Source organism: Pinus tabuliformis, chromosome 1_2 (genome assembly GCF_031772625.1).
Source record: "Pinus tabuliformis cultivar Carrire ecotype Pingquan chromosome 1_2, CPIR1, whole genome shotgun sequence".
Taxonomy (NCBI): Eukaryota; Viridiplantae; Streptophyta; class Pinopsida; order Pinales; family Pinaceae; genus Pinus; species Pinus tabuliformis.
Window position 1 is genome coordinate 593,191,334 of NC_142298.1, and position 24,936 is coordinate 593,216,269.

At 40.3% G+C, this 24,936-nt stretch overlaps 1 protein-coding gene across 3 annotated transcripts in view; it reads left to right on the top strand.

The window, feature by feature from the left end:
* Window positions 1-24,583, top strand: part of LOC149207043 (sulfatase and phosphatidylinositolglycan class N domain-containing protein) — a 412,661-nt gene extending 388,078 nt beyond the window's left edge. For all 3 annotated transcript variants that reach the window (XM_089395653.1, XM_089395652.1, XM_089395654.1), the window contains one exon: window positions 23,856-24,583. In XM_089395653.1, the coding sequence (XP_089251779.1) occupies window positions 23,856-24,020 (165 nt within the window). In that variant the 3' untranslated portion in view covers window positions 24,021-24,583. The remainder of the gene's footprint in view (window positions 1-23,855) is intronic.
* The last annotated feature ends 353 nt before the right edge of the window (window positions 24,584-24,936 follow it).

A 24,936-nucleotide genomic window follows, 5' to 3' on the forward strand; every position in this document is an offset into this window, starting at 1 on the left:
ACCATTATTTTTGGACCAATGTCCCTGGAAAAACCCAATGTGGGAAAACCGATGCAGCTATCTGAGGGTTTTCTTATTAAGCAATATCAGAGTACAATCTAGGTGCCGAAACTAGCCTACCCAACAAAGAATTTCCTTGCTAGTAATACCTCTTGGTTTCTGGTGAATCTCCTGGTTGAAACCCCAGATAATCCTTCCGGCAGCTCCTCAACAAAAAACTGCTTAGAAACCCCAACGTCTGCCCAATCTAGACTATGTTAGCCTCTCCTAGCCCAGCGCTGACCTTGCGTTAGCCTATCTTGGCCTTCGTCAGCCCTAGGAGGCCATGCATTAGCTCTCTGGGCCTCTGCATCAGATATGCTGACCTCTCTGGTGCTCTGCGCAGCACTTGGCTGCCTCTGCAGGGCTCTGCATGAGCAATGGCTGCTCTTGCGTCACTATCTCTGGCTTCTCTACTGCTCTCCCGGCACTATCTCTGCCTCTCTGTGTATGTGTACTCAATGCCCCTCAATTGCTCTCTGATCACTGATTCTATCTCTCTTTGCAAACCCCACTATAGAGAATAGAATGACTGATCCTCTGGTGTACTTCTCCAAGTGACCCTCAAGCCTCCTCTTATACTTAAAACAGTGCGAAAACCTCATGTAAAAGAATATTGAATGAATTAATTAGCAAAGAGCCAACAGCTCAATGATAATACAAAGATATTTACAATAATAGAAACATCAGGTTTCTATGTAGAATATGGAAACAAACAGTTTCATCTAAGAAACTGCTAAAAGAATAAAAATAGCAACAGCTAAAAGATTGAGCATTAAATACTAAATAGAGATATTCTAATACCCTCCCTTAATGCTCAATCTATTTACAACACCAATAGACCCTCGGAATTTTACAAATTTATCAAGACCAAGAGGCTTGGTGAAAATGTCGGCGGGCTGCTCTGTTGTGGGAACATATTGCAACTGAACTGAGTCGTCTTCAACCAGCTGGCGAATGTAGTGGCAATGAGTTTCCACATGCTTTGTTCGTTCATGAAAGACTGGATTCTTGGCAAGTTTGAGCACTCCCTGATTATCACAAAACAAAGAAATAGGCCCTGTCTGGAAAACATGCATATCTGCAAGCATACGACGAAGCCAAACTGCCTCACAGGATGCCTTAACTGCTCCCCGATATTCTGCTTCTGTTGAGGAGAGAGCCACTGCCTGTTGCTTCTTACTAGTCCAAGTAACAGCACCAGATCCTAGACTAAACACATACCCAGCTGTAGATTTACGGTCATCAACCGAACCGGCCCAGTCAGAGTCAGTGTAGCCACTGAGAATAGGATTGGAGCTACGAGTATATAAGAGGCCATAATCAGAAGTACCACGCACATATCGTAGCACCCGCTTTGCTGCTATCCAATGATCAGCTTTAGGAGCTGACATAAAGCGAGAAATGTAGCTTACTGCAAAACTGATGTCAGGTCTGGTAGCAGTAAGATAGATGAGACTGCCCACTAATTGCCTGAATAAAGTTTCATCCACAAGGGGAGAGGATGACTGTTCTGAAAGTTTGAGCCCTGGTTCCATAGGAGTCGTGGCCGGTTTGCAATCCTGCATTTTGAACCTTTCCACAAGATTTTTGGCATACTTGGACTAAGAGAGAAAGATCTGATTTTCAGTCTGCCAAACTTCAACCCCCAGACAGTAATGAAGAAGTCCCAAGTCTGTCATCTCAAAAGTTCTGCATAGATCTTGTTTGATCCCATGGATCAAATGTGCAGAGCTGCCAGTAATGATAAGGTCATCCACATAGACAACCACAAACAAGATATCATCACCAGTATGCTTGATATACAGGTTTGCATCAGATGGGCTCCGCTGAAAACCCTGATCTGTCAGGTACTGATCAATTTTCATGTACCAAGCCCGAGGAGCTTGTTTCAATCCATAGATTGCTTTAGCTAACCGACACACTTTCTGTTCTTGACCAACAACCTTGAATCCTGGAGGCTGCGTCATGTAGACTTCTTCTTGAAGATCACCATTTAGGAAAGCACTCTTTACATCCATCTGATGAACTTTCCAATTGAACTGAGCTGCTAGGGCAAGAACAAGCCTTATGGTACTCATCTTGGCTGTAGGAGCAAAAGTCTCCTCATAATCGATGCCTTCCTTCTGTGAGAACCCTCGAGCCACAAGACGAGCTTTATACTTGTCTATGGTTCCATCAGCTTTGTATTTCACTTTATACACCCATTTGCAGCCTATGGGCTTTTTTCCGGTAGGAAGATCAGAAAGTGTCCAGGTGTGATTCTTCTGAAGACTCTGGAATTCGGCTTCCATAGCCTGTTCCCACTCAGATGTACCCTTAGCCTCTGAATAGGTTTGAGGCTCAAAAATACTGTGTAGGTTAGCCATAAGAGCAAAATTGACTGTAGACTGTTGTCTGTTCTTATGTCTAGAAGTTCTACCTTCAAGGAGCTCATCATCCCAGAGATCACCTATGGTTTTAGCCCACCATTTTGGCCGAAGAGAAGAAGAACCAATATCAGGCGTAGAGGAACCAATATCAGGAGGAGGTGGAGAAGGCTCAAGAGCAATAGGGACAGCAAGAGGAGGGTTAGCTTCTGGAGGAAGCTCAGATAGAGTATTATCAAATACTGATGCTACATCATCCCTCCCATCAGGTGGACTGACCGGAAGAAGAACACTGTGAGGCTGATCCTCAGAACGCTGCTCAGAAGAAGACTGAAAGAATCCTCTGTCTTCATCAAATACTACATCTCGACTGAAGCTAAGACGACCAGTGGCTATATCTATCAGTCTATAGGCCTTGTGATGATCACTGTAACCTGTCATCATGAGTTTCTGACTTTTGGAATCCAACTTAGAGCGCTTAGCAGATGGAATCCAAACATATGCAACTAAGCCAAATACTTTGAGATGACTGATCTTAGGCTTACGACCAGACCAAACTTCTTCAGGAGTTTTCCCTTTAACAGCCTGAGTAGGTGATCGGTTAAGAAGGTAAACAGCAGTAAATACTGCTTCAGCCCAGAATTTGTTTGGAACACTCCTGTGTTGTAACATGGAACGAGCCATTTCAACAACCGTGCGGTTGCGACGCTCGACAACACTGTTCTGCTGGGGAGTGTAAGGTGTGGTTAATTGACGTTTGATGCCATTAATATCACAGAAGTTGGCAAAAGCTGAGGAACAAAATTCCCCCCCATTGTCGGTCCTAAGGGTCATGATATTACAACCAGATTCCTTTTCAACTAAGGTTTTAAACTTCTGAAAGGTACTAAGAGCATCAGATTTATTTTTTTAAAAATACACCCACATCTTTCTACTGAAGTCATCTACAATAAGTAAAAAATATTTGCAAGCAGTGATAGAAGCTGTATTCATAGGACCACAAATATCAACATGAAGTAACTGAAGTACCTTAGATGCGTGCCAAGATTCTCCATTTTTGAATGAAGACCGATGTTGCTTTCCCGCTTGACAGGCGCTGCATACCCCCAACTGCTGAGTCTGAATATCAGGTAATCCTGACACAAGTCCCTCCCGAGAGAGCTGAGAGAGATACTGCATATTTAGATGCCCATATCGCTGATGCCATAGAGTGCTGATGGGAGAGACACGTGCTGCTAGAGCCACTTCTGGAAAGTCACCGGTGTCAAGTAGCCTGTATAGACCATGGTCCTCTAGGCCAACAGCAACTGTTAGACTGGTCTCCCTGTCAATGATGGAGCACTTGTGTGCACTGAACACAACATCAAGCTGAGGAGAATTCCTCATAATCTGGCTGACAGATAGCAGATTAATCTCCATACCAAGAACATAGTATACATTTAGAAATATGAGCGTGCGTCCACCAGACTGAATTTGAACTGTACCCCTGCCAGCTACATTGTACTTTTCACCTCCACCAAATACCACTGAATCACTGAAAGGTGAGAAGTCAATAAACCAGTCACACTTGTGAGAGAAGTGGCGTGATGCACCAGAATCAATGTACCATGCAGAGGAAGGAACATGTTCTGAAGACCTTTTAGCCATAAAGGCGTAAAAGGCAGAATCTGTCTGCTCGGAATGTTCTGCAACATTCGCTGTCTGATTTGGCCCTCTCTGTTTCTTCTGTTCAGAAGCAATCCTCTGTCGGCAATCTTTCTTCATGTGACCGAACCTGTGACAGTAATTACACTGCACACTTTTCTTCCTAGCAGGATCAAAAGACTGAGGAGAGCCTTTCTGCTGAAAAGACTGAGAGGACTGGTATTTTGCAGCAAATGCATTTTCCGAGGACACTGATGAAGTACCACTACCAAACTGCTGTTTCCACCGATCCTGCTGCAGAAGTTTGGTACATAAATCTGGAAACTTCAGATCAACATTTGTGGTTGTAATGTTGAGTGTTTCTATGAAGTGTTCATAAGATTTTGGTAGACTCTTCAGAGTAATGACTACCATATCTTCTTCCTCCATGGTCCGACCAATGGCTTCGAGCTGATCTCGAATGTCTTTAATTTTGTTGAGATGTTCCTGTAAAGACATATGTTCATCCATCATGATGGAGAACAACTGATTTTTGAGAAAAAATGCTCTGCTTTTGTCAGATGTCTCGTGCAGTTCTTTCAACTGTTGCCAGATTTCGGCAGCGGTCTTGCCAGAAGGAATCTGTGGTAACTGATCATCAGCGACAGAGAGCTTGAGAAGCATAACAGCGTCCCGATTTCGATCATCAAATTTATCTTGATCGGTACCAGCTGTACCGGGACGAGGCTCTTTGCCCAAAATGAGCTGATCAAGACGCCTGTATTCAAAAATGGTCAACATTCTTTGTTTCCAAATGTTATAGTTGCTGCCATTAAAGCGTTGATTTCCTTCTAACATCAGATTGGTGAGCGTGGCCATTTTCCCAAAGTTAATACAGAAGTCTGACACACAACAAAGTGTAGCTGCCTGCTTAAAAATCTTCTTTCAAGATGACTGTACCAAATCTTAACAAATTCTGTTGTGAAAGAAATAGGCTTGCACACAAAAAATTACTCAGATCTGTATCAGTGCACCAGATCAAAAACACTAGACCAAAAGAAAAAATAACTCAGATCTGATCACGCCACTTTAAAGATGACTGTGATGCTGGTTTGATCACGTGCACTGATGATAACTGTGATGCTGTTTTGATCAAAATACCAGATCAAAACCAGATGATAACTGTGATGCTGTTTTGATCCCACTTCAAAAATAACTGTGATGCTATTCTGGTCCCACCGCTTCAAATAAAATCACAATAAACTTTAATCCAATTGCTAAGCAAACACGTGAATCTGGAAAATACCTTTACGTGAAACTGCCGTCACGTGATCTGGAGGATCTCGATCTGTTGAAAACGTGAGCCAACGCTTCGGACGCAAACGCTTTGGCTTTGGTTCAGGCCCTCGAGACAGCCAATGTAATACCACGGGACCAGTCAATGTAATACCACGGGAGCTGATTCGTGCTTACTGTAACTTTGATTTGATTCGGGCGTGCGATTCCTCACGGATATATTCCCGTGTAGCTAACACTGATATATTCCCGTGTAGCGAAGATTGTGTGAGCGTCGGGCATGTAGACTGTGTTGCCACGTTCCCGTGTGGCAAAGCAAATCGGAGGATCGATACAGCGTTCAGGTGCTTTCGCCGGTTTTCTCCTCGCAACTCGGGTCGAATTTGGTGCCGCTGGAAAGTGCCTTACTGAATTTGATATGTTTCGGGCGTGCCTCGATTCGAAGCTGGTCTAGTCCGATCTCTCAGATCACATGTTCTAAAGACTGCTCCGACGATTGGCTTTCATTCCCCTCTATCGATTGATAGTAATTTTTGCCCTTTGCCGTTTTAGAACTTGGGCCCCCCCGGGGTTTCGAATCTTGGTTCTTCGAAGGCGTCGGCGGTCCTGCACGGCTTCCAAATTCGTTGATCGGGTGGCCACGAAATAAACAAGACTTCAAAACAAATAAACTGTTCACGATTCTGAGCACCGCCACAAAGTTAATTCCTCATAAAATGATAATGCAGGAGAAGAATCCCTTTCTGTATCGAGATTGACGACTGTAAGCTTTTACCACAATGAGCAAAGCCGAGGCTAAGACTCAGTGAAGGCTACCTGGCTTACAGAGGGCTCGACCTTAGAAAGGAATGAAGGAACTCACAAGATTAGGATACGAGGAGGATAGCTGATCAAGAAATCTACAGACCCTGACAGCAGTTTCGAAATGAACTACTGAATTTTTCAAACTATGAAAAATTATTTCGAAAAAAAAATCCCTGTGCTCTGATACCATAAAACAGTGCGAAAACCTCATGTAAAAGAATATTGAATGAATTAATTAGCAAAGAGCCAACAGCTCAATGATAATACAAAGATATTTACAATAATAGAAACATCAGGTTTCTATGTAGAATATGGAAACAAACAGTTTCATCTAAGAAACTGCTAAAAGAATAAAAATAGCAACAGCTAAAAGACTGAGCATTAAATACTAAATAGAGATATTCTAATAATACTTTTCCTATTGACATATCAACGGCTAAGATGAAGTCCCTAATCAACGGCTAAGATTAGATCTGGCTTGATCCTTGTCTTTTGGACCACTCTAACACAGATTCATATTAATACACATTAATATTTTATTTTCCCTAAGTTTAGACTTAGGGACTCCATTAAAAATATTAATTATTTTAATATCTCATGATCTGTTTAGAATTTGCCCAAACCCTTTCTGGGTATTGAAGATCTCATGTGCCCTAACCTCTCCACCAAATTTCGTGGCTATAGCACATCCAATGCTACCCCAAATCAACATTTCCAAATACTGCCAAGGTGCCCCTTAATGCTCCCTAGACGCTTCTAGATGCTCCCTAATGGTAATGTTAAATTCTTAAAGTTTCCTTTATATTTCATTTCCATCCTTTTACTTAAATTTTTAACATTACCATGAAATGTCTCAGGATGTTTGTGTTAAAATTGGCAACTAGGGCCAAACTCCATGTGGATCACCTTATTTGTGACTACTGATATTTTTCCTAGATTCCTCTCATCGAGAGGTGTAGGATTGATCTAAAGACCATCCGATTCTGATAAGTATTTATGGAGATATGAATTTATTTTGATTATGGAAAAATTGTCAAAGTCAGCCAGCAACTTATGTGGGCTCAAAAGCCCAATAGTCATGTCTATTCAACGTCAATGTTTTGCATATAAATACAAGGAGCATTCTCCTCATTTGGACACGTCATCATCACACACTTGGGATCTCTTCTTCTCTCTACTTGTCTTTGGGTTTTAGTAGGAGGAGAGATCCTAAGGAATAATGTTGCCCTAATCCAGAGGGCAGAAAGCCAGAACTGTCGGAAAAATCGGAAAAGCTGGAATTGCCGGAAAAGCTAGAAAAGTTCGAACTGTCGGAAAAGCCAGAACTGCCGAAAAAGCTGGAACTACCGGAAAGGTCGGCACTGCCGAAAAAGCCGGAATTGTCGGAAAAGCCAGAACAGCCGGAGCATCTGTCTCCAAAAGAGAGCAGCGTGCAAGGGACAACTAACTAACATTGGGACAGCTATATGGTACTTAGCAGCAAATAAACCAAGCATGCAACGTTACAACTAGCATGCAACAACAAGCATGCTAAGGACAACAAGCATGCTAGGGACAACAAGCAAGCAAGATGCAGCCAACACATAGGTCAGGATGGCAACATGGTGCAGCAATGGCACATAATGTAGTACAGTGATGGGTACAGTCATGATTAATGAAGCGTGATGAGATGCAGCATAGTGATGATGGGTGCAACATGGTGCAGCGTGGTGAGGTGTAGCATGATAACAAAATGCAGCACAACGATAGGTGAAGGAGTCACCTTGGAGAATCAGTGGAAGTAGCGTGTCTTCAACTGATCTCATGTATCATCTTCTTAGAGATGATCTATGCTCTTATCTAGGTAAGTCAAAGTGTTGACTTTTGTTGTAAACATACTATCTCTCTCTCTCTCTCTCTGTGCTGAACTATTGAAGAACATATAAGAAGAATTGATCAAGGGTTTCTCCACATTGGGGTTTGTCCCTGGCTAGCGCCACATCTTGTGTCCTCTTGTCTTGGCTTGTCTTCTGTGATTTATATATATGTTCTATCTACAATTTACGTTAATGCTGATGTGATTGCTAATCTGGAAGCAATATTGAGCTAACTGTGAAAATTGAAATAAATTGCTCTAGCATAGAACATACCTAAAATTAACATGGTATCAGAGCTGAGGTGAAGACAATGCCCAAGCAAGAGTGAAAGAGCAATCATCGAAGACAGTTGGGAAAGGACAAAAGGATCAGTGGATTCCTCATCCCTCTTCAAATTCACCAAGGGTGAAGTCAAAGCAGAGAAAATTATTAGAATGGCACAGTGGAAGTTTCTGATGGCCTACCTAAAGATCACTTCATTGGGAAGTTCGGATCTAAGGGTGGAAGGAAACGCGGATGTCTTAGTTGCAATAAGTTCGGCCATTATGCGAAGGAGTGTCCGCATGGCAGAGACACATCTCTTGATGAAGATAACAATCATCCCAGGGACATCTTCAATGAACAAAAGAATGACAGGTAATGCAGGTCATCAAGGAAATGGTCGACTCTTCAAAGAAATCAAGGAACCCCAGATATGAAGAATTAAATGTTGTTTCTAATAAGATAAAGAAGCGGTATCTTGTATTGGCCCTCTCCTTCAGATTCTTTGGGAATCTGGCTTATTGATTTTAGTGCTTCAAGGCACTTCATCGGATAGATGGGTGCACTCTCTAATTTGGTAGAGATGGAAACAATTGTGGGATTATACTTGGAGCCGATGCCACCTATCCCGGAAAGGGTGTAGGGAATGTTATCCCTCAATTGAATGAGGGTAACTCAATTCATTTATAGAATCTCTTTTATGTACCTAATCGCGAGAAGAACCTAGTGACCATTTCAGCAATGGAAGTCAAAGGTTTCAGGGTGGCACTCATCAATGGAAAGGTATGTGTTTGAAAATATAATTTTCAAAGATGTTTTTGTGTTCAGGGTTGTATCAAGTTGCAGGAAGTCCACTAGGGACCATGTCCATTGACACATAGCACCGAAGGTCTGTGAGTTAGATGGTGACAGGGATGCCTGAATTCAAAAAGAGCATGAAAGTACATGTCTGAGATGTACCGAAGGAAAATCTTACAAGGGGACCATTCCCCTCATGTAGCAGGTCCACAGGTTTGGAACAACCCGAGGGGTTTGAGATTCATGATCGGGAATCTCATGTATACAGGTGGAAAAAAGCCCTCTATGGCTTGAAGCAAAACACCCCGGGCGTAGTATGAGAGGATTGATAGCTATGTGATAACGCTGAGATTCACTAGAGTGAAACTGATCCAAACCATTACTCGAAGGTTGTGGATGATAGACCTCTCATACCGGCACCTTATGAGGATGACCTATTTCTGACAAGTGCAGACCCTCTCATTTGCAGAAGTAAGAGGGAGTTGGATTCCAAATGTGGAATGATAAACTGCAAAGCCTGTGACTACCTCGAGGACCTTAGCTTTCAGAAGTTATATAGTTGTGATGTCGGACCAGATTTGGGAAATGCCTTTGAGTTTCATAAACTCATTCGCGTTGATGTTCTTGGTGAACTTCTGTCCGAACATATGTTTTGCAGTTAGCATGGTGAGCTCATATTTGGTTGAGCCTCACTGGATTGGTGCCAAGAATCTTCTGAGATATCTTCAGGGCACAATCTCTCATGGATTGAGATACACTGCCGGAAATATGAAACTGCATGATTATTTGAATACTGAGTGGGCAGGCAGTGTGGAGGATCACTAGTGCACTTCTTAGTGCTAGTTCTCTTTGGATTTTGCTTAGATATCATGGATGAGAAGGAAGCAGAAGTTGGTTGCTATAAGCACTGTCGAGACCGAATACATAGCTACGAGTATGATCTCGTGTGAAGCTACATGGTTGCAGAAGCTCTTAAGTGAGTTGTTTGTACACATGATGAATACCACTGTAATTCTCTGTGACAACCAGAGGTGGGATTCGATTATTGAGGAAGCCCGTATTCGATGATTGCTCCAGCAGATAGACATCAGATACTGCCTTATCTGGGATATGGTAAGTCGATGAGCGAGGAGGCTCCATCGCATTGAGACTGATGTACAGGTCGTAGACATTTTGTCAAAGCCCTAGGGAAAGGTCAAATCTATGACTTTCCCAAAAGACTTGGAGTCGTTGAGAAACCTTCTTATAAGGGTCCTGCATGTTGCATGCATTGAGCTCTAGGAGCTCTGGGGGGCTTGGGGTACTCATTGGAGCACCATACGACCACAAGGCGACTCACCCTCCCTTGGTGGTGCGCTATGGATAGGATGATTAGTTCCCCTGTGGGCCGGGGTGATTAGTTCTCCCGTGATGACTATGGACAGAATGATTCGTTCTCCTGTGGGCCAGGATGATTCGTTCTCCGTGGCAACTGTGGAACAGGATGATTCGTTCTCCGTGGCGACTGTGGACGGGATGATTCGTTCTCTTGTGGGCCAGGATGATTAGTTATCCATGGCGACTGTGGAACAGGATGATTCGTTCTCCGTGGCGACTGTGGATAGGATGACTCGTTCTCTAGTGGGGATGATTCGTTCTCCATGCCGATTGTGGAATAGGATGATTCGTTCTCCTGTGGACCAGGATGATTCGTTCTCCGTGGTGACTGTGGATAGGATGATTCGTTCTTGTCAGGCCAGGCAGTAACTCCATTAGGCAGAAAACTGATTCGTATATTCATTCAATCAGGTAGGTCTGTTATATACATGATGGAGAGACTGTTCAGTTTATCTCCCGATGACCGTTCACATTTTTCATTTATTTATTTACATATATTTACCCAATCACAAGGATTAGGTGTCAACATTCCCCCCTTAATCTGAAGGGATGTTGGTGAGTCCAAGCATCGTTCTGAATCGTTCAAGCTTTTCTCTTCCAAGCGCTTTGGTGAAGATGTCTGCAATATTCTCATTTATGGAACAATGACGGAGATGGATTGTTTTGGCCTCAACATGGTGTCGAATCATATGATATTTAGTATTGATGTGCTTTGTTCAATCATGGAACTTTGGGTTCTTGGCCAGCTTTATTGCAAAGGTGTTGTCAATCATGAGTGGAGTTGATTGTACTTGTTTTACCTGCAAATGTTCAAGAATTTTCCTGAGCCACACAATTTCTTTTGTTGCTTCAGCTGCTACCATGCATTCTGCTTCTGTTGTGGAATCTGCTGGAACTGATTGTTTGCATGATCTCCAGGGGACAGCTCCTGATCCAAGACTCATAGCATATCCTAAAGTAGATACCCCAGTTTCTTTGTCTCCATCAAAGTCTGAATCAGAGTATCCGATCAAGCTGAAGTCATCCACATGTGTGTACTTGATTCCAAAGTCTTGAGTTCCCTTCAAGTACTTTAGAACTCTTTTTGCAGCAGACCAATGTCCCTCACAAGGCTTTTGCCTAAACCTGGAGAGGACTCCAACAACAAATGAAATGTCTGGTCTGGTAGTAGTTAGGTAGTTGAGACTTCTTACAAGCTGTCTATACTTTGTTGCATCCTCAAATTCCTTTCCTTCAATAGATGTGAGCTTTAAGTTTTGTTCCAATGGAGTAGTGAGAGGATTGCACTCTGTCATGCCAAACCTGTTCAACAAATCTCCAATGTATTTCTTTTGAGAAAGAAATATGGACTTTGGATGTTGGGTTACTTCAATGCCAAGATAGTAATGAACATAGCCCAAATCAGTCATTTCAAAACTTTTCCCCAATTCCTTCTTTATGGATGCAATGTAGCTTTCATTGTTCCCTGCCATTAAAAGATCATCTACATATACCACAAGATATACAACCGTTCTGAGCTGCTAGTGCAAAGAGTGTCCGGATGGTAGCCCATTTTGCTGTGGGGGCAAAAGTCTCCTCATAGTCGACCCCTTCCTTCTGTGCAAAACTTTTTGCCACAAGCCTAGCTTTGTGCTTGTCAAGTTGGCCATCAGCTTTATACTTGTTTTTGTAGACCCACTTGCAGCCAATTGGTTTGGTTCCTAATGGAGGATCAACCAGCTTCCAAGTGTCGTTCTTTATGAGGGCATCATACTCCTTTTGCATTGCTTCTTTCCATTCATCATGAGAAGCAGCTTCTTTGAAGGAAGTTGGTTCAAAATCTGTAGACAAGTTCAATTCACAATCATAAGAAACATCCATATCAACAGGTGAATTAGAGTCATCTACATCACCTCCATTTTGCCGATTTGAATTTCTGGTTCCTGTCTTTCCAACTTCATCGGGATGAACACTTTCAAGTGTCTTTGTCAGCCACTTTGGGGGACCTTTCTGGGATGGTCCAGGCTGCTCTGTTGATTGAGTTGGGACTGAATCAAGATTGAGTCTCCCAATTCTATCAATTACATCACTTAAAGCATCATCTGTTGTTGGAGTTTCATGCGGGGGAGAGTGTTCTTCAAAAGAAGATTCCACATGTTGATCTAGTATAGGAATCCCCCCTTCAAGATGTGGAATTTAATTATCAAATTCTTGAAATGATTTTTCTTTTGCGAATCTATCCAAGCGATCAAGTTGCCGCCCAACAACATTGTCAGTTTTGGATGATTCAAGAAAAAATACATCTCTAGATACAACAAACTTTTTATTTACTTCATCATAGAGGCGGTATGCTTTGGAGGTGTTTGAGTACCCCAGGAAGATACACTTACGACTTCTAGCACCAAGTTTGTTTCTATGTACCTTTGGTATCAAAGCATAACAGGTGGAACCAAAGACCCTGAGATGTTTTACCGAAGGAACATGTCCATACCACAATTCATAAGGAATCTTGTTTCTTATAGCATTAGATGGACATCTATTCTTTATATACGCAGCACATAGAACAGCATCAGCCCAAAACATTATCTTTACATTTTTGAAGAAAAGCATGGATCGTACCATATTCAAGATTGTTCTATTCATTCTTTCAGTTACACCATTCTGTTGGGGATTATAAGGCACAGTTGTTTGATGTTTGATCCCATGTTGGCGAAGATAGTTTTCAAATTCATTTGATGTGTATTCTTTTCCATTATCAGTGCGAATAGACCCAATATGAGATTGTGCATCATTTTCAATCCATTTATGAAAATTCTTGAATGTTTGAAAAGCATCAGATTTGTTCTTCAATAAATAAACCTAGCACATTCTAGTGTAGTCATCAATAAACGTCATGATATATTTATTTCCATTTGCAGAAGGAAGAGGCATTGGACCACATAAATCTGAATGAATGAGTTCAAGTTTCCTATGTGCTCTTGAATGTGAATCATGAAAAGACTGTTTGCTATGCTTTCCTAGAATGCAAGCATCACATTGCTTAAGGCTTTTAGGAATTGTAGGCAAACCAGCAACACCATTTTTCTTCAATAAGCGGAGACTGTCATAGTTCAAATGTCCAAATCTAGCATGCCATAATAAACTTGATGGAAGTGTACCTTCTTCATGATGAGAATTGTATGAGAAATGTTGTGCATAAGCAGAGGTTCCTTGCAGTTTGAAAAGTCTTTGTTCTTCTATTCCCCTCATGACAAGTGAGTGGTCAGATGCTTTTCTTACCTCAAGCTTGCCATCAAACATATGAATGGAGTGACCTTGCTGGCGGATGTGGACCAAGGACAGCAAGTTTCTCTTGAGCTGTGGGAGATATAGAACATGATCCAGAAGAAAGTCTGGAAGACCAGGCAATTTAAGCCTGATTGTGCCAAGCCCTGATGGCTTGATTTTTGATTGATCTGCAAAATATACTGCTCCATCAACATTGTCAGTGAAATCTTCAAAAAAATCTTTTCTATGAATCATGTGGCAGGTTGCTCCTGAATCAAGCAACGAATCATTTTTCCATGAAGCAAGTGAAGCATTAAAAAAATCTTCATTTACTCCAATGATACATTGTGCCTCAACATAGTAAGCGGATTCAGGTGCTTTACCTTTGTCAGTATCATCAGTTTTACCTTTCTATTGGTTTCTTTTCTGCTCAATTTTGTCCCATGGTAGCTTGCATGTAGAGGCATCATGTGATCCATTTCTTTTGCAGCGAATGCAGTGCAAATCTGCCTTTTCTCCTTGAGAATGTTTGCCCCCCCTGCCTCTGAAATATCTTCCTCTTCCTCTTCGTCCACCTCTTCCTCTTGTAGAATCTTGAGCAAGATGCTTTTCTTTATGAGCAAGGCACACAGTCACTTCAGAAGATTCAGGGGTTGTCTTCTTTCCAAAAGCTTTCTCTCTTTCAGCAAACTTTTTCACAAGAAAGTCAAAAGTTATATCTTTGAGATTTCCATTTGCTTGCAATGACTCAAGATAATTGGAGTAAGTAGGATAAAGTGCCTTGAGAAAAGCGATAAGAGGAATATCCAATTCAACCTTAGTAGATTTGATATCATGCATTATAGACTTTACTTCAGATGCAAGAGCAAGAGGATCATTATTTTGCAATTCAAGAGTGAAGAGTTTAATCATGTGTTGAACAACTTCAAGTGCAAAATGTGAGTCATAGAGTTCTTTCAGCTTTTGTAAGGCTTCAAAGGCAGTTGAATATGACGAAATATGGCGACTCACCTTTTCATTTACAGATGCTGCGATTAATGCATAAGCTTTGTTGTTCTTGTTTTCCCAAATGACGAGCTCTTTGTCTGAGGTAGGTTGTACTGGGTCATTGTCTCCTTCTCCGACACACACTCCTTTCCACAACTCATTGAAAATGAGGGTGTGTTTTATCATCCGGGACCATTCAGGATAGTTCTCCTTGCCAGTGAGAACTATTCCCACCATAGATATGATTGAATGCATTGTAAAATCCAAGAGCTGTAAAAATACTTCTGCTGCTAAAAGAAAATTGATTCTGATATCAAAATGTATTCTGGCCTCAAACAATATATTAAACACAGTCAAACGCAGGAGCATTAACTATGTTAGTCACTTTGAAAACAGCTTTATGAAAACAACACTATGGTATAATACATATGTATGTATTCTCAAATAATACAAACATTATACCTCGCTGCCCTAAAAATCTTTACTGCATATAACATTTTAATGCATTATATTTTAACACCATTCAAACACTCATCGGTCTCCATGTCCACGCATCAGCAACATTACAAAGGTATAAAACACTTAATGGTTCATATTAGTGTCCACGCATCACAGGTATTATGACCATAATAACCATGCAAATCCATTAACAAAACATTACCACGCATACGCATATCAGGTCTATTAACAAAACAAGACAGCGTTCCAGCGTTCCACCTTCTCACAAAAAACGCAATAACAGCAGTGAATCCGGGCCAATCGTTCAACTATTAACAAAACAGGACAGCGTTCCAGCGTTCCATCTTCTCACAAAAAACGCAGTAACAGCAGTGAATCCGGGCCAATCGTTCAACTATTAACAAAACAGGACAGCGTTCCAGCGTTCCATCTTCTCACAAAAAAGCAGTAACAGCAGTGAATCTGGGCCAATCATTCAACTATTTGAAAGGAATACAACCACCGTTCAACTATATTTCACCATTGTAAGAACAGACTTGGGCCCCAGCTACATACAAAAATATAGCTGGAAATCAGCAGCATCCTTGGCATCCATAGCAATGAATGGATCTGCGTCTGTTGCTGGAGCAAGTTTTGGAGTAGCAAACTGCTCCAGGTCCACCCCTCTGTCGCCTTTGCTAGCTCGGTTTCTTGCAATAATCGATGAAGACCTGCATAGGCCACCAGAGAGCAGAGGAACGTTTCAGGCTTCCACCTAATACGTGGAGCAAGCTACCAGGACAGCGCTAATAATTACCATGAAACGCTAGGACAGTCAGGACAGTATGGAGGGGCAGCGTTGGCAGTGTCAGGCAGAGGGGCGTTTGCAATGTCAGGTGCAGGTCTGTATAAAAAGAATATGGCAGACAGGCAGAGGAGTTACAAGGAGCATGAGAGCTAAAAAAGGAGCTGGCTCTGATACCATGTCAGGCCAGGCAGTAACTCCATTAGGCAGAAAACTGATTCGTATATTCATTCAATCAGGTAGGTCTGTTATATACATGAGGGATGTAGTGACCCATCATTAATATAGAGAGCTCGAGAATATTAGCATGCATACGATGCATGCATATGATAGCTACATATGCATGTATCGCATGCACTGCACTAGTAACTATATTCTAAATTACCTAAAATATTAAATATCCTGACACTCCTTCAAATAGAAAAGTCGCATTCACCCATCAGCACATATTACTTAATCGCATATGCCCTTGTAGGCATGTTACTTAATGCCTCATTCGCAGGAATGGCACCATTCCTAGCCGATTTTTTTTTATTAGTTAAGCCTGTTTTTAGTTTTGGTTTGATTCTTCGATGACTCCATGGCGTTCCTTACGACCAACAGCGAACGGAACAGGGAACATACATTCTGAACAGGAAAATTGGTCACCAGAAAGTTTCTGTCAGTAAAATAAGTGGTATTGCTAGAGAAAATATTGAAATGGGCCAGGGAAAGAGCAAGAACAAATTTGATTGGGAAACTATATCGAAGAATACAAATGTAGAAGATTGTAGATTAAAAAGAGAAAGGGACTCAAATACCAAGGATGCTGTGAATTGGGATGCAGTCAGATATGCTGATCTTGAAGATATTGCAGATGCCATCAAGGAACAAGGGATGAACAATGTTCTTGCAGGGAGAATAAAACGGTTTCTTGAGATGCTTCACACAGACATTGGCAGCATTGACCTAGAGTGGTTGAAGGATATTCCACCTGATGATGCAAACTGGCCTTTCCTGCCGATAATGATATGGACTCCTTAATGCTGTGAATTCCTTGATGATATGGACTTCCTTATGATGATAATATGGACGAGATTAACTCCTTGAAGAGTTGAACGAAAAGGAGTTGACGTATTCTCTAGAGATAAGTACTTTCTTGAATATTTTGATATTATGCTTTTAATTATTATTAGTCTCTTGTAATTGTAAATTTTGCTTGGATGGATTCGTTTTTATTATTATTTATGCTCCAATAACAAACAATTGGTAATGATGTTTATATTCTTACAATCTTCTAGATATTCATTTTAAATGTTTAGTCATCCTCCTTTATAATTACTAGGGGACTCACTCTGTACCTGTCAACCACGTAGATATTCCTCTTTGATAATTGAGTTTGTATAAGTTCTTCTATGAGACCTTTCTTCAATTTTGTATGAAAACTTCTGTAGGTGTTTTCTTAATAGTTTTACTTCAGAAAATATATATATACAGTGGACAAATAACATTCAAATGAGACCTCTAAAGAGTCACATATAATATCTTCCTTACTCAAAATTACCCCCGCTGTTATACATAATTTAGCCATATTATTATCACAATACCACAATAAAAGATGTAGGATTCCCTCCTGTATATTCTCTTAATTTCTAATAAATTTATGAGTTCGTGTGAAGGTTACAGTGACCCCTTTTTGCACATCAGTTGTTATCTGTTAGCTGTAGGTGAACAGTTTTCCACTATACTTCCAGTTAAATGATAACGGAACCAGACAATTGAGCTCAAGCGGTTATATATACCATTCACAATTATTCAACAAGGAATACACTGCTATTAAACACCATGTGATGAGGAACTAACTCAGAATTGCAAACAGCCATTAACTCATTCATATAGAGGCATATAAATAACTGGTATAATGCATAGAACTTAAGTTCGGACCCTGGAATGTGCGCTGGCAAAAGATCTGGAAACAGTAGTTCACTTGGCATGAATATCAACTCCTTGGTAGTGAAACAGTCAATAGGAACAGATGCATACGCAACATTCAAACCTAATTTAGCAATTCTCATAAGTGATGAATACAACTTGAGCAAAGGTTCCATGAGCATAAATTCAACCCATAGGGCCAAGGTATTGAAAGAGTACTACCATTTAAACATAGAGCAATGTTCGGTGTATTATTGTTAAAGGAAATGTTGAGTTCAAAATATGTTCCCCAAATGTGTTGCATACCATACTTTGAGCTAGGTATTTCAAACAATTTATATATAAAAGAACACAACAAATAACAGTATTGTTAAAAAGAAGGAATTGAGACTTGTCTTTGCTAATGACTGTACATATGATGCATTTTGTTACCAAGTAAGACAATAACCCAGTTAGTTGTTACTGGAGCAAACACATACAGATCAATGAATGTTTGGAACATAACGATATGTGCTCGTAAGATCAAATATCAAGTGTCAGTTAGCAATCTAAAGTCATGAGTTTTATGCACAAACAATACACGAAAGAATGATTATATTTTAATATAAAAGCTAATGACATGAATAGATTATGGCAAAGTATGTTAAACTTTAGATGACATGTATGAAATATACATAAGCTATGTGTTTTTGAAAATATTAATGCACATGTTATAAATGCATGGACTAGTGTTTATGATTGCAGATAAAATCCGTTACCAAAATGACCACGTAATGACAGAAACTTCAGAACAATTAAGGCTCAAAGAGATTCCATGATAGGGTATTAACCCTGATTCTACTGGGAGGGGTGGAGGTGTTGCCCACCGTTTATCCTTCGAACCCTGGAGTCATGGGAGGACTGTGCGAGTCACGCTCCCCTAGACGTGTGATGATGACTGCCAAATGCCTACTAGGGATCAGGTCGGCATAGCCAACGCTGTCACCCTTGGAATTTATGAATGGTTAGGTCAGTATAACTGACGCCATGGCATACTCCCGTAGAGGACGGATAGGATGGGAGCGGAAGAGATTAGGAAGGATAGGATGATGTAGTGATAGCCTGGGGAGCCTAATGAAGTAAAACATGATCATTAAAGTTATAGACCTAAAAGTATTCAAAACACCAATTTTATAGCGTCCTCACATTAAGTAAGAATTTAACCTCAATACACAGTCCGAACAAGAATGTATTAATCACTATTATAAGTATTGATAAAAACTCTAACTTCGGGACGAAGTTTTCTGAAGGAGGGGTGTATGTAGTGACCCATCATTAATATAGAGAGCTCGAGAATATTAGCATGCATACGATGCATGCATATGATAGCTACATATGCATGTATCGCATGCACTGCACTAGTAACTATATTCTAAATTACCTAAAATATTAAATATCCTGACACTCCTTCAAATAGAAAAGTCGCATTCACCCATCAGCACATATTACTTAATGCCTCATGATTAATGAGCGATTACCAATGATATTAAGTTTAAAAGTATAAAGTAGAAGGGTTATAAAGAAAATAAATGTAAAGAATTATGTAAATTCTTAAAAATCAGGGTATATAATTATCTATCTCAGAATTTTAATAAAGTATGTCAATAAATTATTAAAGGGATAAATTAAATCAAAGTAAAGTTCCTATGTATGAACTTAGGACATATTAATTAAATAAATAAAATTTTAATCAAAATAAAATCACACATGTCAAATTATCCTTAAAAGAAAGATTCGACTGAGCATGTTGAGGAGGTGTCGCTGAGAAAGGAAGCGGTGGGCTCGTAGGTGGAGAGAGAGCTACCACCGCTAATGACCAGTACATAAGGAGATGGCGAGGAAGAGTTTCGGGGGGGCTGGGTGTTCTTTGCCTTTGGATGGCGGAGATTGTAATTGCTGTAAGTGGAAAAACTGACCCGGGTGCTGTTGAAGGAGGAAGGAGAGGAAATTTATTCATACTGCTTATAATTCGGAACTATTGAGCCTTACTTGTTTTGAAGTCTCTGGGCACAGGGGAACGGTATGCATCGGTTGAGAAGCATACTGGATTGAGTATCTAGGTATACTCGGTTTGGCTGGGTGGTTTTTGGTCATTCGGTAACGAGAGCGCTGAAGAAGTTCTGCAGCATCCTCATCGCAGCAGCCGTAGCAGACCAGGTAAGTACTTCATCAAATCAATTAATACCATTTCAAACAGTTTCACAGATTCACCATCTTTACAGTTTTACAGATTCACCATCTTTACAGTTTCACAGTTCAGTAATGGCTCTTTATTTAGTACGGCCACTACAAGGGAGAGACTGTTCAGTTCATCTCTCGATGATTGTTCACATTTTTCATTTATTTATTTACATATATTTACCCAATCACAAGGATTAGGTGTCAACAGTTCTCCTGTGGGCCAGGATGATTCGTCCTCCGTGGCAGTTGTGCAACAAGATGATTCGTTCTCTTGTGGGCCAGGATGATTCGTTCTCCGTGGCTTCCACTGACGAGATGATTCATTCTCCTGTCGAGGCATCCTACCCATGCAATTTGGGGCTCATGGGAAGTACCTCTCATCTGATCAATGAGCAGGGAAATGAGGATAGGGACCATAGTAGTACTATCGATGGACGCATCGTTGTATCTACCATACTCCCTATGCTAGGATGACCTCCATTGATCTGGGATCAATGATACTAATCTGGGATCAGTGAGAGTGGTACACACTCTGAGACTGACTTTGGGTCAGTGGAGGATGGTATGATACATCCTCGGTCATTTCTTCTTCTTCATAGTTCGAGCAAGAGCCGAGCAGAGCAAAGCAAAGCAGAACAGAGCAGAGCAGGGGTCAAGCTGTATAGGGCAGTGCATTTGATGGATGAATAGTAGCGACAATCAGACGAATTGTTGATGGAGTTCTCCCTAGTTGAGAGGGAGTGTTAAAATTGGCAACTAGGGCCAAACTCCATGTGGATCACCTTATTTGTGACTACTGATATTTTTCCTAGATTCCTCTCATCGAGAGGTGTAGGATTGATCTAAAGACCATCCGATTCCAATAAGTATTTATGGAGATATGAATTTATTTTGATTATGGAAAAATTGTTAAAGTCGGCCAGCAACTTATGTAGGCTCAGAAGCCCAACAGTCATGTCTATTCAACATCAACGTTTTGCATATAAATACAAGGAGCATTCTCCTCATTTGGACACTTCATCATCACACACTTGGGATCTCTTCCTCTCTCTACTTGTCTTTGGGTTTTAGTAGGAGGAGAGATCCTAAGGGATAACGCTGCCCTGATCCAGAGGGCAAAAAGCCGGAACTGTTGAAAAAGCCGGAATTGACGAAAAAGCTGGAAAAATCGGAACTGTCGAAAAAGTCGGAACTACCGGAACTGCTGGAAAAACCGGAAAACCCGGAACTGCCGAAAAAGTTGGAACAGTCAGAGCATCCGTCTGCGAAGGAGAGCAGCATGCAAGGGACAACTAACTAACATTGGGACAACTCTATGGTATTTAGCAGCAAATACACCAAGCATGCAATGTTACAGCTAGCATGCAAGGGGTAACTAGCATGCAACAACAAGCATGCTAAGGACAACAAGCAAGCAAGGTGCAGCGAACACATAGGTCAGGATGGCAACATGGTGCAGCAATGGCACATAATGCAGTACAGTGATGGGTACAGTCATGATTAATGAAGTGTGATGAGATGCAGCATACTGATGATGGGTGCAGCATGGTGTAGCACAGTGAGGTGCAGCATGATGACGAAATGCAGCACAACGATAGGTGAAGGAGTCACCTTGGAGAATCAGTTGAAGCAGCATGTCTTCAACTGATCTCATGTATCATCTTCTTAGAGATGATCTATGCTCTTATCTAGATAAGTCAAAGTGTTGACTTCTGTTGTAAATGTACTATATCTCTCTCTCTCTGCTGAACTATTGAAGAACATATAAGAAGAATTGATCAAGGGTTTCCCCACATTGGGGTTTGTACCTGTCTAGCGCCACATCTTGTGTCCTCTTGTCTTGGCTTGTCTTCTGCGATTTATATTTATGTTCTATCTGCAGCTTACTTTAATGCTAATGTGATTGCTGATCTGGAAAAGATATTGAGCCAACTGTGAAAATTGAAATAAATTGCTCTAGCATAGAACATACCTAAAATTAACAGTTTGAGAGTGGTTTCAACCTCATCAGACTTCATATGGAGAAAATAGAATTTCATATCCCATTCAAAATTCAACAGACTTAACAGTTTTCAGGATCAATGGGATTGTGGCGTTTCATTGGATTATATCATGTATGAGGGCATGTGATTGGCATTTAATCAAAAGCAACAAGCCCTATATGTACCCTAGTGTTGGTGTTATTGATTGTTGAACTCCTTTGTCGTGGCCTTAGCAATTATGTACCCTTCAATCAAGTCAAAATCATTGATCAAGCATGTTAAGCTTTCTCTACTATATTATAAGGCTTGGATTACGCTGTTTGATCAAAATTAGGCAATGTTGACTAAAATCCCTATAGAATTGAAATAGAGGCAAAGGCTAGACAAGAGAAGAGGAATCTAGATTGTAGATGGTTGATGCTGGAATAATTAATCATTGATGTACAATGGATGCCATATCTATCTTGATTTATGTAAAAATATGCTTGTTTTCATGTCTTCTACAACTAATTTGGTATTTGGGATGTTTGTTTTGAATATAAATGCAAAAAATATATATAAAAATATATATATAGTAGACGCTTCGCTTCCTAGATTTTTGGAAAATGACGCTTTCACATCCCCGCTTCGTGCAACATTGATATAACCTATGGGTAATTAATAACTTATACGACTATAGAGCCTACAGATTACTAAGAAGTAATCTAACAAAAAACTTTAATAGAGTGTTTGCCTTTTATGGTTTCAAAGAGGTGGAAAATATCTTAAAAAAATGAAAAATAAACCAAAATCTTTAAAGTTATTTGCTTGGGATCTGATGTGTGAGGGCTAGCTGGCACAGGATCCATTTCAGTAGTATGTGATAGGTTTCCAGATTTGAAGGATCTGTTTACATGGTGGATCCTAAGCGGATCTGGGTGGATCTATATCTGAAACGTTGGATCCGTGGATCCAGCATCAAGAGCCCATGGATCTGGTAACACAATAAAAATCACAATGATAAAAAAATTTCAGTAGTGTAGATCTCACGCAAAATGAGGGTATCATGAAGCAAACTCAAAATCTAGCATCCACTGCTTTTCTTGATCTGGTGCTCCATTGTTTTCCGCTTCTCCTCACACTTCACCTTCAGCTTGCTACTCACTATTCTTAAAATTTTCTAACTGCTCACAAGTTTCCAGTGTCACAAATTGTACTATAGTTTTCTCGGTTTCTAAGAATTCATTGACCAGAGAAATGTCAGCGGTCAGCCTCCAGCCATGTGGGTTGCAATATGGTTAATGCTGTGTTTAGTCTAGGATTACTTTTAAATGTCTCAATAATTCCTTATCCATTATGGTTGTCGATTTGTGAAACCCATCCTAATACTACTGAAACCATTTTCAGATTCTATAGATTTTAAGTAGCTCCCTGAAAATGGAGGTACACTTTTGTGTAAATATCATAACTAATGAATATGCGAGTTCCATGTATCAATTTTCAAAATCAGGTTTTACATTTGATTTTACTTTTACAGTAGTTGTGTAAAACATGCAACTGCATTCTATAAGCATGGATCAAATAGTAGATAAGATGGGTCAAACTGTTTCTTTTTTTCCATAATGGTTCTTAACTTTATTTGAAAATGTAGCTTAAAGTTTAAACGTACATCAGATATCACTTTCAATTGACCTTCTTATTTTAGTATATTCCCAGTTCCCAATGTGTAGATTTTGATCATGTCAGAAAATATGCATGTCATTTCAGTAGGGAGCTTTTGCTACTCTGAGACTGTGGTTGTATATGGCTTAACTTGTTGCAACTCCCTCATCTGTTGTACATTTAACCATTGTGTGTTTGGCAGGTACGCAACACTGGCAGTTGGATGGAAATAGGTAACACCATCAGCCATTTTGGTATTATGAGTGCTCAAGTTGTCTTCGTTCTTCTTCTCTTTGCTATCACAAATATTTATACAAGAGATATTACAATAGAACCGAGTCAATGGTCATCTCATAAAGCACGTTAGGCTTGCGTTGATAGCTGGCAGATGTATTATAAGAGTTCACCATTGCCCTTGTTTCATATACATTCCTCAAAATTTATCTGCTACAAATCATCAACAGGCATTCCTTTCTGGAATTGGCATTCGTGTGATTTTGACAAATCTTATGAAGGGTGATTTTAATTTGCTCTTCATGGGTTTCTCAGAAGACAAATACAACTGCATGCCTACAGTTGGAGTAATGTTTCTGCGAGTCTGCAAAACATGGGAGAACTGAATTGGTGAAGCAAGTCTCTATGATAGTGAGTACCCTTGCTGAAGAGCCCTGTTTGGTCACGGAAGATCTTGGAAATTAATGGGGCATTATCTTGTTATGTGAACAATCAATCAAGGCTTCCTATTTCTTGTAGGATCTAAAGTTTACTGGGGTGTCTGATGCAGCATTTGTATTGTGAACCAGTTGCTTTGAGATGTTGGAAAAATTAAACGTTCATATTGGACAGCAGTTCCCCAAATTTTTGTCACCAGATAATAGCCATTGAATGTTTCATAATATACATTGCCATTAATTGGCATTTCCATGGTAACCTTGTATCTTCAACAGAATGAATTATATGTTACTTAGCATCTAAATCAGTAGAGGATCTGGAGAAATATGAAAAGCTGAAATAGAGCATGATGAGTCAAAATTAGAATGCAAATCATTATTGGATTGTAGGAATATCATTATCCATTTACCAGGCATCTACATATGTAGTCTAAGCACAACTAAGAAAAGGAACTACCTAGTTTCTGGCTAAAACGTACACTACAAACAATAATATTTAGGACTAGAAATCATATTTGTTATAAAAATTATTAACGCTAAAACTGGAAAATTTCATGACCTCAATTTCCATTCAATATGCTCATATGGATCATAAAATCAAGCTTTTAGATC